This window comes from Neovison vison, chromosome 1, assembly GCF_020171115.1.
Source record: "Neovison vison isolate M4711 chromosome 1, ASM_NN_V1, whole genome shotgun sequence".
In the NCBI taxonomy this organism is placed as follows: Eukaryota; Metazoa; Chordata; class Mammalia; order Carnivora; family Mustelidae; genus Neogale; species Neogale vison.
Genome location: NC_058091.1, coordinates 83,865,104 through 83,881,054, shown reverse-complemented (window position 1 = coordinate 83,881,054; position 15,951 = coordinate 83,865,104). Strand labels below are relative to the sequence as shown.

The 15,951-nt window shown below is 52.0% G+C and overlaps 1 protein-coding gene across 3 annotated transcripts; it reads right to left on the bottom strand.

Moving 5' to 3' along the window:
- Positions 1-1,382: 1,382 nt before the first annotated feature.
- PI16 (peptidase inhibitor 16) lies at positions 1,383-11,355 on the bottom strand. Of its 3 annotated transcripts, XM_044250280.1 has the most exons (7): positions 11,187-11,355; positions 6,375-6,596; positions 4,267-4,376; positions 3,907-3,995; positions 2,584-3,249; positions 2,254-2,381; positions 1,383-1,816 (listed from the first exon to the last, which is right to left on the bottom strand). In XM_044250280.1, the coding sequence occupies exons 1-6, from the start codon at positions 11,343-11,345 to the stop codon at positions 2,272-2,274; spliced, it is 1,356 nt and encodes a 451-aa protein (XP_044106215.1). In that variant the 5' UTR covers positions 11,346-11,355; the 3' UTR covers positions 1,383-1,816; positions 2,254-2,271. The 3 variants fall into 3 exon arrangements, with proteins under 3 accessions (XP_044106215.1, XP_044106212.1, XP_044106220.1); XM_044250277.1 differs by having other exon boundaries at positions 1,383-2,381; XM_044250285.1 differs by lacking the exon at positions 2,584-3,249 and having other exon boundaries at positions 1,383-2,381.
- Positions 11,356-15,951: the final 4,596 nt, after the last annotated feature.

Genomic DNA, 15,951 nt, shown 5'->3' with positions numbered 1-15,951 from the left:
GACTTGAATAGACCTCTCTCCATAGTCAGAAGGCCAGTAAAAAAGCACGTGGAAAGATGCGCTTGGCATCATTAGCCATCAGGGAAATGAAAATAAAAAAGCACAATGAGATACTACTTCACACTCAACTAGGATGGCTATAATTTTAAGAAGACAGATAATGAGTGTTGGAGAAGATGTGAAGAAATGGAAACCTTCGTGCATTGCTGGTGCACATGTGCAATGGTGCAGCCACTTTGGAAAGAAGTGTGGCAGTTCTAAAAAAATGTTCACCCTAGAGTGACCGTAGGATCCACAGTTACCCTATGATACTGACAAACGGATAAATAAAATGTATTCTATACAAGGGAATAAGGAATAAAGTACTGTCTTGTGCTACCCAATGGATAAATCTAGAAAGGATTATGCTAAGTGAAAGAAGCCAGACAGAAAAGGCTGCCTCCTGTATGATCCCATTTATACAACATGTCAGAACAGACAACTCCGTAGAGACACTAGATTAGTGGTTGTTTTGGGCCTGGGGTGGAGGGGGAACAGAGAGGGGCTGCTAATGAGGATGGGGTTTCTTTTCGGGCTGTTGGAATGTTCTAAAACTGACTGCTGGTGCTTGCACCATCTTAAAAACCATTGAATGGTATGCTTTAAATGGGTGAATTTTACATGAGTTATATCCTAATTTATATCATTAGGTTGTTTCTTAATACGTTATGTCTCTCTCTCTCTCTCTCTCACACACACACACACACACACACACCCTCAAGCTTCCTGTTTGCTCCCATTTCGGCTTTGACCCGGAGACTGTCACTCTGTCATCCCCACCAGCCCCACCTTGGTCCCAAGCTGCCCTCAGTCACCTACTGCTGCTAGCCCTACATGCGTGTACACACACACACACACACACACACACACACACACGTGCTTTCCCACCCTGCAGCACCCTGCACAGTCCTGTGCTCCCCTAGGGGAGTGTGTCTGGGACTCCAGAACCCTTCCTCGGGACACCTCCAAGCACCCAGGGCTGGCAAAGTCTCTGGCTTGGTGTACCAGCTGAGCCTGGGCAGTAGCACCCTGTAAAAAGGCTGTGTGCCTCTCCTTGATGTGGGGTCTAAAATCCAATGAATCCTCCACCGGTGACCCCTGGAGATGGGGGAGTCAGCCCTTGGCCCTCACTCTTTCCTGCTAGCTGCCTAAAGATTTGAGTCGGGGAGGGGAGCAGTTTAAAGGAAGGAAAAGAAAAGTGCCCCAAAGGACTAGGTGGAGGGTGTAGGGAGAGGAGGTGGGTAGAAGACAGAGCAGGTGCTAGGTGCTGGAAGGGAAGCTCTTCAGGACATCCCCAAGAGCCGCCCCTTCACCCACCAGTCTTCATAAGCACAGACACTCGGTACGCTTCCAGAGGCTTTATTCGGGAGTCAGGGACTGCTTCCCTTTCCTGGTCCTTGCCTGCCCCCCTCCCGCCTCCATGTAGAACCCCATTCAGTTGGAGCTTGTCCTTCTGCCCCTCATAATCCTCCTCCCCAGCTACACCAGCAAGTAGGGGGAGGGAGTACTCAGGGAGAACCAGCTACCTGCAGAGGCAGAGTCCCAAGCCTGGTAGGCAGGGATCTCCCCTGAATCCCCACCCATCCAGGGAATGAGATGGGAGGGGCAGGAGGGGTCTGGGCCAGGTGGCCAGCCTTGTGCCCCCACGGTGTGTCTGCAGATGAGGCACAGGCCCTGCAGCCTTGCCCATCCAGAGGGCCTTCAGCCGAGAAGCATCTTCGGTGGAGAGGCAGGGTGGTGGGGAGACGACGGCAGGAGGACAGCTGACCTCTTCAGCCTGGGAAGGCAGGAGGTACTCCTGGGAATAGCCCCAGACTCCAATGGCTTAAGGAAGAAGCCAGGGGACGAGGAGGGGTCAAGGGGTTTCAGGGAAGCACTGAGATCTTCTGTCCCTGGAAGAGCAGAACCACGGCCACAGGACAACTGGAGATTGAGCACAAGTGGCCACAGGAACACTGCCCAGAGCAATCTGCAGCTAGCTGAGGCCTGGACCTCCACAGAGGCAGAGGCACTCCTGGGGCAGTGCCAGGAGTGGGCATTACAGAGGCCTCCTGAGGGGACAAGATCACTGGCCTGGAGTCTGGTCAGAAGCTGGGGTTAAAGGGGGGTTTCTGGGCCACAGAGCAGGACCTGCCCAGGAAACTGTGGCCTCTTCCTTGGAGAAGAGATGATCCAGAGTGGGCATGAGGCCAGGGTCTCCCCACCAGCCCTTGCCTTTGAGTGGTGACTCCTTCAGAAGATTCCAGCCAGGACCAGGGAAGGCAGCAGCAGCAGTCCCAGAAGGCGGCCCCCGATGTGACCAGGGCCCGAGTTCAGCCCTGAGTTGACACTAGGCTCTGCACCTGGGGAGAGAGAGGCTTTGTCTCAGCATGGACACAGTTCTGCCTGACCTCCCGCCTTCCCTGCCAGGCGTGCAAGTGGGGGCCCAGCAGCCAGGGAGGAAGCTCTTATTCAGTGGGTACAGCCCACAACACTGATGCTGGAGGCAGGATGACGACCTTCTGGCGACAGGGAGGGAAGGTGGGACAACACTACATGCCTTACCAGGCAAAGATGACTGCAGAGCCAGGGTGCGCCCGCCCACAACCTTAGCAGTGGCAGAGGCATTGGGGGACTTGAAGGAAGTGTGTCCCATGTGGTCCAGTGTGGCCGGCAGCTCTCTTGTCTTGTTCTGGCCTGAAAAAACTGAGGCCAAGACCTCACTGGAAGGAGGCAACTCGGCCTCAGCCTTGCCCACCTTCTGGGAGTGGGGCAGTGGCTCCCGTGTCCCTGTCAAGAATATCTTGGGGTGCAGAGAACTGTCTGGGCTCTTGGAGGGCACTATTGTCCTGCTGGCCTCTTTGTCTGCCAATTTGAAGATGGGATCATGGGTCGACTTGGGGAAGGTAGCTGGCCCCTCATCCAGGGAGAACAGGCTGTGAGTTGCCCAGAAGGAAGGGACCTCAGTCGTTAAGGAAGGTGGAGCCTCTGTTGCCATGGAGAGGGAATCTTCCGTTGCTAAGGAAGATGGGGCCGCGGTTTCTGCAGCAGGTAGAGCCTTGGTTGCCAGGGGGCCTGAGACCTCTGTTACCAAGGAGGATGGAGTTTCCGTTGCCAGGAAAGAAGGGACACTGCTTTTCCTAGAGCCTGAAGCTTGGGTTGCCTGGGAAGCTGAGGCCTCGGTTACCGGGTGAGGCAAATCCTGAGCCTCTTCTGGGTCTCTGATGGGTTCTGACAAGAAACAAGGCCCTGCCTTAGTGCTACAGCGGAACTCCACCTCCCTCACCCCACCACAGTCAAGGCGAGGCAACCAAATATCCTACGATGACAAGCAAACACACATCCCCTCCAGCGACTATATCCTTCATTGGTAATATTATTTTATTACAACGTTGTTATTTTATTGTAGCATTAAAACAATGTCTCCTCTGTCCACCTCTTTGTCCAAATCTTGCTTTCGGCACTCACACAACTACTTTTTCAGGGAATCTGCCATCAAGTCCACCGCTTCCCTTGCTTGTCCCCTTCAAGGACACTTGGCCACGCCCACCACCAGCCCCCCCACCCCGGGGGGAGCCCTATCCTCTGGCCACGCCCACCTCGCCCGCCGCTTGAGGGCCTCGGTCCCCTACTCCGCTCCAAGGATTGAAATCCGACCACTTTAAATGACTGGGCGCCAAAGTGACTGCGCAAGGAAGGCGAAGTGGGCTTTGGAACTCGGAGAGAGTGTGCCCGCAAAGGGTCCCCGAGGAACAAGTCTCACCAGCCCTCTCCTTACCCCCCTTCTCCCTTTGCCGCCCCAGCCGGTGCACCGACTCCGGGAGTCCTTGGAGGCTCTAATTCCCTCGCAGCCCCTTCCTACTCCTCCCCACCCTACCCCCAACTCACCACAGAGGGAGTTCTCGCAGCGGTAGCCGGAGGGACATAGAGAGCACGGAGTCCCTTCCTGGTAGGGTCTCTTTCCCTTCACGTTCCCCCTGCGGTAAGCGAGGACGATGCTGGGGGCGGGGCAGTTCCTACAGACCCCTGTCCCGATCCCTCATACACATACCTAGGTCGGAAGTACCCCTGGGTCTTGCTCCCAACTAGCTTGCCGGGCCAATGAGAGCAGACTCCCATGGGTTCCCTCCCCCAAGAGTATGGGGTTCGGGCCCCAGATTAGCCCCCTCCCACATTGTTAGACTGCCCAGCTCAACCCTCCCCTTGGCTGTGCCCATCCTCTACCCGCAGGGCTCCGTGGGCACTCACGGGGGCTCATAGTTGCAAACCAGCAATTGGATATTGATCTCCTCAACACCCTGGAGCTTCTCACAGAAGTGGGAGCCACAGCCAATCCTCTCCGTCTTGGCCCAGACCACCTGAAGAAGAGCAAACCCGACAGTTTAGCCTGGGTGGGACAACAGTCTTGTATGGGTGGGGAGGGGAGGATCCCTACAACCTGTCAGATCCAAGTCTCTGAGGACACACAGCTTCAGGCACAACTGTGAACAGGCGGTTTGGGAAGAATTTGTCCTGAGCCATACACACTATTTCACCAGGCTTTTCTCTGAAGAAAATTCCCTTAGTATATACCCTCATGAATTCCTCCTGTGAATTTTTTTTTTTTACAACTTCCTTTGCATTTTAAACAAGGGGTATATCCAAAGGAATGAATCTCAAATGCGAGAATCTTAGATATCAGCAACAAACAAAATCCAAGGAAGAGAACAGAAGGAACCATTTTGAACATAGAACTTCCTCCTGCTTCACAAGTGAGCAGGGGTCTGCTCTGCTGTTTCTAAGTCTGGGTCTCCTACCTGCTAGAATGAATTCTGTCTTAAGTATAAAATTTAAAAATCAAAACAGCTTTTGTGCACCACCATGGACTGATACCAGCAGACTCTCCTTGCTATTTCTAGCCGGATCTGTTCAGGAGTCACTAAAACAGAGGCAAGTTTTTGTTGCGAGATCTGGCTCCAGCTACTAATTCTGCATACATCCCCCAGACTGTTTTGTTTTTTTTTTTCCCTGCTTAAGTTAGCTGAGGATACACCACTGTTGAGCATGCCAGGCGCTGACAGCAATCTTTGCAGGAGGGTGTCTGTGTGTGTGTGTGTGTGTGTGTTTTGGGGGTGGCAGGGGGTGTGAGAGGTGGGAGGGTATGGAGGGGAGAGGACAGGGAGGGGCTGCTGGGCCCTCACAACTTCTTCATCTGATGGATGATGTCAAGATTTCCTTCCCCAAAGATTAGCACTAAAAATACCACTCAAAAGAAGCACTGGAAAGTGGAATTGGTGGATATGGGTGGGAAGAAGGTCAATCTTCCTTTTTATTTAAAAAAAAATTGTTCTGTTATTGTTTGAACAATAAGCATTGGGTGGAGAAGAACAAGAATTCAATAACACTACTGTTAATTCCCCTACACGTATACACACCCCTACAGCACCCGCACCCAGCATCTCTTATCTGGAAACTCCAACTTTCTTTTTTTCTTTTTCTTAAAGATTTTATTTTATTTATTTGAGAGAGAGAGACAGTGAGAGAGAGAATGAGCGAGGAGAAGGTCAGAGAGCGAAGCAGACTCCCCACGGAGCTGGGAGCCTGATGTGGGACTCGATCCCGGGACTCCAGGATCACGCCCTGAGCCGGAGGCAGTCGTCCAACCAACTGTGCCACCCAGGCGTCCCTTGGAAACTCCAACTTTCAAAGTGCAGTGAGAACCCTGACATAAGCAAGAAGTGACTTCGAGGGGCAGAGAATGATCTCGAAGGCTCCCTGAAACCTTCACTGGGTGACGATTTGCTCTTATTTTACACATGGCTTTTAAAAGCAGAAGAAAATTTAAACACACACAATTGTCTATTTGCTTTATCGGTCCCTGGCAGGTTAGAAGCAGACACCATGAGAAATGACGGAAGAGGGACAGTGAGAGAAGCCAGAAGTCGAGGGCAGTTACCGCGGGGCAAACAGCCCTGCTTGAGGCCGGAGGACAGGACCGCTTAGAGGTCGGTCAGTATTCCTAGCACAATAATCATCCATGACACTGGCTCTGCTACACCTAACTCAGGTTCCTTCAGTAAGAGGAGGCCGAGAGGGGCCATCTAGATTTGCAAACGATTTTGTTTCTTCAAGAGTCAGCTGAAAACCGTTTAGACAGTTTGAGAAGCAGGCGTCGTCAGAGGCCTGGACAACACAGGAGCTCCTGTCAAAACTTCTACGAAGGATCTCAGGGGCTTAGAGCGGGGACTGCCTGATCTTGGAGCCGGGAAAGGGAGAGGCAGCCCCTGCCCCACCCCGCCCACCCCGCCCACCCCGCCCACGGCTCGTGCGGCCCCGCCCACCCGTTGTGTAGTCCCGCCCACCCGGCAGGCACGCACCTGCGTGTAATGGCCGCACATCTGGCCCTGGTCGCAGGTGGCCGCGCTGAGGTTGTAGTGCTCGCGCTCGTGGTGCCACTCCTCCATGGCCAGCGGCACGTCCATGCCCTCTTCCGTGATGGCGAACAGGTTCTCGCCGCGCCGCCCGCGCTCCTTGTTGTGGCCCCACACGCACTGCTGCGCATAGGCCTTGGCGAAGGCGGCCAGCTCCTCGTCCCACCTCTGCGGGACAGGTCGGAGAGGTGAGCAACGCCTGGCCTCGGGCTTGGTGGAGACGGTGGAGGTGGGTGGGAGAGGGAGGTGGGGATGCCCCCGACTCTGGGGATTAAAGAAGCTTGAAGGTGACCTGGGGGCCTTTGGAGGCCAGAGACCTTCCCTTCCTGCTGGGTAACTCTTGGCCATGATCAGGAACAGGCCTATGCTCCTGGTGGGCTTCTGCGGGGGAGCTGGGAGGGTTCCACCCCAGGCCATGGAGTTGGCTAAATTTGGTACCGTTTACCGGCTGTGTGATTTTAGACAGATTGCCTACCCTTTCTGAACTCTCATGGGGCTTTGTGAAGAATAAATCAGATGATGTTTGTGACAGTGTTATCATTAGTTAATATTAATATCCTTCTATATGAAAGGAGGGCAGCTGTGCCCTGCCTACCTCCCAGGGCCACCTGACTGCTCTGAAGACCACAGAATTTCCAATGAGATGTTCAAGGGCTGCATTATTTATCCTGCTATCCTCCACCCTCTTAACCACACACACCATAAATATGACTTGGGGGGGCAGCATTCCCCCCTCAGGTCCCACTCTTCCTTTGGGGTCACCCAGCCTCCACGGCTTTACCATTTCCAGGCTTCCCTCCCAGGTGCTCTCAACTTTTGTCGGTTGAAAAACCCTTTCTCCAAAAAGATTGTGTCTCCGTGTGACCCTCACCGAGAGGCCTATTTTCAGAGCCGTGGTGTCTCAAGGAGCTGTCAGTTCCCAAAGGCAGTGTTCTCCAGGGGGGACCTCAGGTGAGGCAGCAGGAGGGAGCATGTTAGGTTAAGGGACCTCTGAGGTTCTGTGTGTCCCTGGCTGGGAGGACAGGCCCAGTGTGGGTGGGAAGAAGGATTAACAGAGGTTTGACGAGAAAGGCCTGGATCCCATTAAGCTCTGTCCTTGGCCTCTCCCAGAGAAATGGATGGCCTGGCAACAACTCTTGCTCCACCCTCTGGCGGGAGCCAGACAGCCTCCAGAGCGCCAGGAGCTTGGGTGACCGTGAAAGGAGGGGATAGTGTGGCTCTTCACCCACACACGGTTCTCGGGAACAGCTGCCTGGGAGTGCGGATGGGAACATAGGGCTGGGACCACCCCACTTTGTGACAGCAGTGAATCTCTTTCCCTCCCTGGGTGTTTTGTCGCTGTTCCCTGAAGTTCTCTTAGACTCTGGTAGTAAGCGGATTTGGGGAGTGGGAATGCAGCAGGCTGTGAGGGACTAGGATCCGGGGATCCGGGATGACCTGCAGCGCTCCAGACTGCACCGTGAGCTCCTTTGGGGTAAGACAGTGATGTGGTCCCAGTGTCTGGCATAGTGCTGGCGCATAGCAGGTGCTCAGTAGACATTAGTCTGCTTTTGATGACTGAGACAGACTCTGCTTTAAGCGGTCTCCCTACAGAGCCTGGCTGGGATTCCTGTTCCGACTGGATGCATGGAGTCCCACTAGTAGAGTCATTCCTGTGGGTCTCAAGGCTTCTCAGTCTTCCAGAAACCACAGGGATTTTTGAGAGTCACGGCACCCACCCACACTGGCCACATGGTCACTGTCTGAAAACAAGTCCATTCATTCACTCACTCATTCAGCAGTCCGGGGCAATATGCTAGCCTGGAACTAAGAGAAATGACCGAGAAGCCCAAGTTCACATTGCCATAAACTGCTGATTGGGTCATGATGTGGTCAATGACAGATTTGCAATGGGTGGTATAGAGGCACCGAGGAGGGCCATTTAGCCCAACCTGAGGGCGGAGAAGGAGGCACTAAGCTAATGTAATGGCGGCATTAGTCAGGTGGAGGGAACAGAAGGCACAGCATGAGGAAAGGCACAGAAGGGAGAGACAATGTTTTGGCTGGGGAAGGATAAGCTGTTGAGGTTATGGAGGGAGAAACTGAGCAGGAGAGGAGGCTGGAGGCATCAGCAGGGGCCAAACACATAGAGTCTTCTTAGAAGCTGGAGCTTTATCCTGAGGCTGTCAGGAGCCAGTGGGAGCCACTGAAGGGTGTTGAGCAAGGTCAAGCCTGGGTATTGGATTGTTCATTTTGGGCAGCGGAGGCCAGAGGCTGAGGAAGCAGGTAGAGGCTCTTCTAGGAGTCCTTGGGAGAAGTAATAAAAGTTTTATCTAAGGACAAGGATGGGGGAGTAGGATTCAAGGAAAATGGAACCTTCTGGAAGGTAAAGGTGGTGATGATTAGATGTGATAGCTAAGGGAGAGAAAAGAGTTCATGATAACTGCCACCGGCCTTACCCTGGATCCATTCCCTCTTTTGGTAATCAAATACTGTGTAATACTTACTGCATGCCACACACTATTCTAAATGCTTTCTACATATTCACTCATTTAACCCTCACAACATCCGACAAGGGACTTACTATGTTGTCATCATCTTCAATTTACAGATGAGGAAGCTGAGGCACAGAGAGGTTAAGTAACTTAACAAAGGTCATGCAGCTAGTAAATGGTAGAATCAAGATTTGAACGAAGCCACCTGGCCCCACAGTTTCTGTATTTACCACTGCTGAGGTTGAGGCTGAGGCTTGTTCCATATTTGTCCCAGTGTCCCAGTCTGTCCCCTTCTCCCATCACTTCTCACCAGACTGCAGCATAACCCCTGAGTATCCAAACTGCTTCCCAGAATGTCACCTCACCACCAGGGTCCAGCTCTGTCCCCAGAGTAGCTCCTGGGTGGGTAACCCCCAGCCTCAGCCAACAAGACTGAAGGGCATCGGGGACCTACAAATGGGGAAACTGAGGCTCAGTACTGTGTTCCAGGCCTCACTCAGGGAGCTGTTGGCAGAGCTGGTACCAGCATCCAGTGCTCCGGGTCTGTTGTCCACAGTTCCTGGTTGCCAGGCAACAGGGCTTGATTGGTGGTGCTGAGTGCATTTCTAGAGGCGTTCCTTGACTCTCAGAGTAGAGATTGCCAGTCACAAGTGCTAGATCAGGAAATGGAAGCCTTCGAAGGTAAAAGGAGCCACCCGGAGTCACTTGGCCAGATTGAGCAGAGCTGCTGGAACTCCAATCCTGGACCCTCAGGTGCGCTGCTATATTCCCCTAGGTGTGACCTTGCTCTGGGACACTAGCTATGGGATCCCTGGACCTGGTTCCTGAGCCTCCCAGGGTACCCAAGGGTCACCAGAGAAGATGGGCTAGCTCAGCCCTCCGGGAGAGCAGGAAGGAGGTGAATTTCTGATTCTCTCTTTTTTTCAAAGATCCCATTTTTTTAAAAGATTTTATTTATTTATTTGACAGAGAGAGATCACAAGTAGACAGAGAGGCAGGCAGAGGGTGAGGGAGAAGCAGGCTTCCCGCTGAGCAGAGAGCTTGACATGGGACTCAATCCCAGGACTCTAGGATCATGACCTGAACCGACGCGGAAACTCAATGACTGAGCCACCCAGGTGCCCCTCAAAGATTCGATTTATTTGAGAGAGCAAGAGAGACTGGGAGAGAGACAGAGGGCGCGAGAGCGTATGAGCAGCGTGAGGGGCAGAGGGAGAGGGAGAAGCAGGCTCCCCGCTGAGCAGGGAGCCTGATGTGGGGCTGGATCCTAGGACCCTGGGATCATGACCTGAGCCAAAGGCAGTCACTTAACCAACTGAGCTATCCAGGCACCCTTTCTCTCTTTTCATCTTAGCCTAAACATTCCATCCTAACCCTACTGTCAAATAACTCTCCCTCTCAACAGAGGTAACCGCCTCTGGCGGTTCAAATCTGGCTTCCATCACCTGTAAGCATGGCCCTGTATCTTTACTACAAATCTGGCTTCCATCACCTGTAAGCATGGCCCTGTATCTTTACTACATTTGCATGTGTCCCCACAAGTGTGCAGTAGTAGTTTTTACCTGTTTTTAAACCTTATATAAATGTACCCTCCTATACATATATTTCTTGAGATTTCATCCCCGGACCCCATCAGTGTTCTATCTGGGAGATTCAGTCCTTGTTGCCATATAGTCCATGTAGCTCTAATGGTGACCCATTTTACAGATGCAGATACAGATGCAGAACTGACGGTCCTTACTAGGTTAAGGGACCCACCCCAAATCGCAGGTCTTATCGTATGACCGAGACAGAATGGCAGCTGTGTGATGCTGAGCGCTCTCTGCTTCTGATTCCTGTTCTCTCCCACCTCCTTATACATCCCTCCTACCCTATGCCAGGACCCCTCCTACTCCCCTTGTTTCCTCTCCTCATTGCCTTGGAAGGCATCTGAAAGACCGTCTTTACCAAGGTGTTAGGAATTTCCTATGTCCCCCCTATGAGGTGCATCGGCATTTTAGGAGTGCTGGGGAAGGGGCCATTGAGTGAGAAGCTGGGGACTCCCAGGCCTGGCTCTACCAGCTGTGTGACTTGGAGGGAGCAGTAAGTCCCTCTGAGCCTCAGTTTCCTGATCTGTAGAATGGGGTTACCTCTGGGAACCTGTGAATTACATAATGTCTCTGTGACTGATCAGAGAGGTTGAGTCTTGGAGATAGCTTCAGCTTGAGGGTGGGAGGAATTGGGGGACCCAGCCCAGCACCCCATCAGTTCCGGCAGGTGAGTGGCCCTTGGCCACCATACTCACCATATGCAGCATGTCCGCAGCAGGTGGGGACACCTGGGCCCGGTAGAGGTTGTGCAGCTCCACCAATGCACGTTTCTCATCATCACTGAGGGCGCCGTTGGGACTCACAGTGGCGGCCAGCAGCAGCAGCAGCAGCAGTGGACTGCAGGAGATGTGCATGGTGGCCAGTCCTCCCAGCCTCTCCTGGCCGGGGGTCTGGCAGCTGGATTTAAAGTCCTTCCCACACAAGCACCACCCTGGCTGGAGACGTTAGGGAGGGGCCGTCTGCAGGCCTGGCCCGGCTCACACAGCGTCTCCAGGAGGGCTGGGTGCTTGGGTCCTGACCAGAGCTGAGTCCACTCCCAGCATTTATCTCCCCTCAGAGTCCTTGGCAAAAGCCTCCTTTCTCTTGGTAACAGGGGCTCAGGCCCAGTGCTGTGTGCGTTCCCCAGTCCCTCCTGAGTTGTGGACAGGTCCTCAAGGGCAAAATAGAGTAACCCATGTCGCACCCACTAGATGCTGTGGACAAGTATGAGGACAAAAACCACGTGGACGCTACCCCTGAGGATTGAGCAGGTTGAAGGAGCTGGAGTTGGCTTATGGAAGGATGGGGGAAGACAGGATGTATTTGCTAAAAAAGGCCAACCAAAACCTGAATCCTGGTTCTGCTCCTTTGCTGACTGGGCTTTTGCCAGTTTTCTTAATCAGATCAGTGGAGTAATAGTACCTACCTCACAGGGGTGGAAGGAGGATTAAGTGAGGTCAAATGCATGTAAGGTGCCCAGGACGGTACTTGCCACTCAGAAACAGTAGACAACAACTACCCACAGGGCATGGCCTTGGCCAGCAACCAGTCCCAGGGGAGGAAGGACTCCTGCCCACAGGAGAAGAGACCAAAAAAGAGCAGCAGCTTACAACACAAGTGGGAGGATTTGTGTCTCCCAGCTTTGAGAAAATAGAACAATCTGGAAGACTTTCAAATAATTATATTAATGATAATGAAGGAAATAAATAGGCAGCTGGAAAAGGAAGCAGGGAGATTTAGGAGGTAGAGTGGAGCTTGGTAGGGAGAGAATTTGAAGAGTTCAGGAAAATGGGTTAGGCGGGGTAAAGTCCGAGCAGAGGAGAGAAGGGTAGGAGCGACCAGATCCCAGCATGGCCCAGCCTGCAGGGGCTGCTTTCCCAGCGTGATTAGCTGATGAGCTGCGAGGTAGATATATTTCTCTAGGGACAGGAGAAGGTGGCAAGTGCCTGACAGCAGCTTGGGCTTGAGAGAGAAAGAAGGAAAACTTAGAAGAAAATTTCCCAGGGAGTGAAGTGCTGAGACCCAGCCTGGAAGGGGCAGGACAGAGGTGGGAAGGACAAGGTTCTCAGTTGCCTCCCAGGCAGCAGCAGGCAGGCTGCCCTGTGTGGCCACCCCCGAGACCTCTGCCTGGCCTCTCGATGGCAGGGATGAACAGCTTTGTAGGCTCATAACACTGGGCAGCCTTCACTTGCTCCTCATTCATTCGATCAGCAAAGATTCCCAGAGCTGCTGGGCAGTGGCAGGCACTGAGCTGGGTAAGGTAGAGCAGGTCCCCACTGCCATGAAGGAGGAGGCTTGCCAGGAAACATGGGTAGCTTTGTGAGAAGAGGGTGGTGCTCTCTAGCTAGTTGGCCTTGGGCAAACTATTTCCCTGCTTGCTGGCCTCAGTTTCTTAATCTGTAAATTGGGCTTAGAACAGAACCCACCCCATAGGGTTGGTTGGGAGCATTAAATGAATTAATACACAGGTAGGTCTTGGAATAGTGTCTCGCACCTTCTGAGTGCTCACTGAGTTAGCCAGTATGAATGTATTCATTACTACTACTACTACTACTACTACTACTACTACTACAAGTGGGAGAATTAACAGGGCCTCGAGTTGTAGCAGAGGAAAAAAAAAAATCAACAACTACAGCAGCTTTGCTCGCCTTTTCCCCTGGGCAGCTGGAAGAGCAGGACACACCTAACTCTGAGGGGCTGGGTGAATTGGGGGTAGGGGTGGGGGCGGGGGGGCGGAGAAGGAGGAAGGAGGAGCCTGGTTTCCCTGAGAGGGAAGGGTGAGTTGGGAACAAAGACTTGGGAGGTTGATCACAGCTAGTGGTTGACCACGGAGGTGCCTGGGGGGACAAGGGCGTGCTGCCAGAAAGGCCCACTCTGCACGTGCACATTCCCGAGAGGTTTTCAGAGCCCTTGCCATGTGGGTGATCTCATTGACTCCTCATGTGACACCTCTGAGGTGGGTCTCATCATCACCACACACTAGGGAACGTGCTCAGAGAGGTTCTGTCCCTGGTGTTGGGGGCGGGGGGTGTGGGGTGTGGGCAAGAGCCCAGGACCTGCCACTAGGGAGAGCAGGAGAGCGGGAGAGCCAGAGGTGGAGGGCCTACAGCCCAGGGAGAGAGAAGGGGTGGGGGGTGGGGTGGGAGGTAAAGTTAGGGGAAGGGGAGAGGGAAGGAGGGGGAAGGACAGGTGACAGAACCAGGCACACTGAGGGCTGGCTGTGGTTTACATCAACTGTGTTTTTAATCTATAAACCAGCATTGGAAAAAAAATAAATAAACCAGCATTGGGAGGAAATAAATATTTTATTTTTAAAATTTAATAATATAAAGTTATAATTTTGAAACAGAAATTTATATAAATATATATTTATTATTATTATTATTATTATTATGGAGTTATTATCAATACATATTTTAAATCAAGTTTCATTTCAAACAGCAGTATATCTCCACCACAAAATAATTAAGCCAAAGAAGGGAAAACATTCCATCTCTAGTATCTTCTTATCTCTGAGCAGGTGCTCCTCCAAGTGTGGTCTGTGGCCCGGTGCCATTGTGCCAGATGTTCATTACTGCCAGATGTTTGTTATTGCCCCTCGGCACAGCAGGTGCAGAAAACCTTGAGAAACTCCTGCAGGAACCCAGAGTAGTTGTTCTGCATCTGTGGAATCTGTGATTTACAAATCGGTGCTTATCTTTTGCAAATCAGCTTTTCATTTCATTTTCCCAATACTTAACTTTTTAACTTTTTATTTTGAAATAATCATAGACTCCCAGAAAGCTACAAAAATAACACAGGATTCCACGACTCTTTTGCCGAGTTTTCCCTTACGGTGACATCTTCTATAACCGTGGCCCGATATCAAAATCTGGAAACTGATGCTGGTTCCGTACTATTATGTACTATTAACTGGATGACGGACTAGCCATGTATGTGTGTGTGTGTGCAGGTGTCTGTGTGTGTCCTTCTGTGCAATTTGCTCTCAGATCCTGTAGGCCTCACAATAACCAAGACACAGAACTTAAAACAGCTCTCTTCTGCTACCTCTAAAAGTCTTGTATGCCACCCCTAACACTGTCCCTGGCAACCATGACTTTGTTCTCCATAGCTAAAGTTTTATCATTTTAAGAAGTCACGTAAATGGGGGCATCTGTTTGTTAAGTTTGTTAAGCATCTGCCCTCACCTCAGGTCATGGTCCCAGAGTCCCCAGATTGAGCCCTGCATGGGGCTCCCTGCTTGGTGGGGAGCCTGCTTCTCCCTCTTCATCCCTCCCCCTGCTCATGCTGTCTCTCTCTCACTCTCAAATAAATAAAAGCAAAATCTTTAAAAGGGGGAGGGAATTCATGTAAATGGAATCACATAGCATGTAGTCTTTTGAGACTGGCTTTTTCACTGAGCCTAAGTGTCCTGGAGATCCAGCCACGTTGTGACAGGTGTCAGCATCTCCTTCCTTCCTGTGGCCAAGCACTAGTCCCTGGTAGAGATGCACCCCGTTTGTTTAACCCTTTCACTGGCCGAGAGACCTTCGAGTGGCTTCCGTGTCTCATTTACTAGGAATGAAGCTGCTACGAGCATCTCGTGCAGATTTTTGTGTGCACCTGAATTTCCGTTTCTCTGAGAGAAACATGCAAGACCGTGATCGCTGAGATGTACGGTAAGTACGTATTTAGTTTTATAAGAACATTCAGACTCTTCTCCAGCTGCAGTGCATGAAGGATCTAGTTCTTCACATCCTTGTTAGCATTTGTGGTTGACTCTATTTTGTATTCCAGCCACTGTTGTGGGTTGAATTGTGCGTGGCCCCCTCAAAGGTATATTCAACTTCTAACCTCCGGTACCTGTGAGTGTGAGCTTGGGTGGGAATAAGGTCTTTGAGGACGCAGTCAAATTAAGGAGAAGTCATCTGGGATTAGGGTGTGCCCCAAATCTAGTGACTGGTGTGCTTCCAAGAAGGCCGTGGGAAGGCACAGACACACAGGGAAGAAGGCCATGTGACAACAGGCAGGGAGACACAGCCTCAAGCCAAGGAACGGGAGGATTGCTAGCAGCCACAGGAGGCTGGAAAAGCCAGGAAGAATTCTTCCGTTGCCTTCACAGGGAGCTGGGCCCTGCCAGCACTTTGATCTCAGTCCTCTAGCTTCCAGAACTGTGAGAGAATAAATTTCTGTTGTTTGAAGCCACCCAGTTTGTGGTAATTTGCTCTGCAGCCCCAGGAACCTGCTGCAGCACCCCCCTCTTTCTTAAAAGATGTTATTTATTTATTTGAGCCAGAGAGAGAAAGAAAGCACAAGCAGGGGGAGAGGCGGGGGAGAGGGAGAAGTGGGATCCCTGCTAAGCAGGGACCCTGATGCAGGGCTCGAACTCAGGGTCCTGGGATTGTGACCTGAGCCAAAAGCAGATGCCTAACTGACTGAACCACCCAGCGCCCCTTGCTGCAGCCCTTCTGATAGGTGCGTAGTGAGGCCTCATGAGGTTTT

Bases quoted from the DNA above. Each gene is read 5' to 3' on its own strand.
- PI16 (XM_044250277.1), bottom strand. From the start codon at position 11,345: ATGCACATCTCCTGCAGTCCACTGCTGCTGCTGCTGCTGCTGGCCGCC. The intron at 6,597-11,186 runs GTGAGTATGGTG...CCTGTCCCGCAG, and splicing joins CTGCGGACATGCTGCATATG to AGGTGGGACGAGGAGCTGGC. The intron at 4,377-6,374 runs GTGCGTGCCTGC...GCTCTTCTTCAG, and splicing joins TGTGCGGCCATTACACGCAG to GTGGTCTGGGCCAAGACGGA.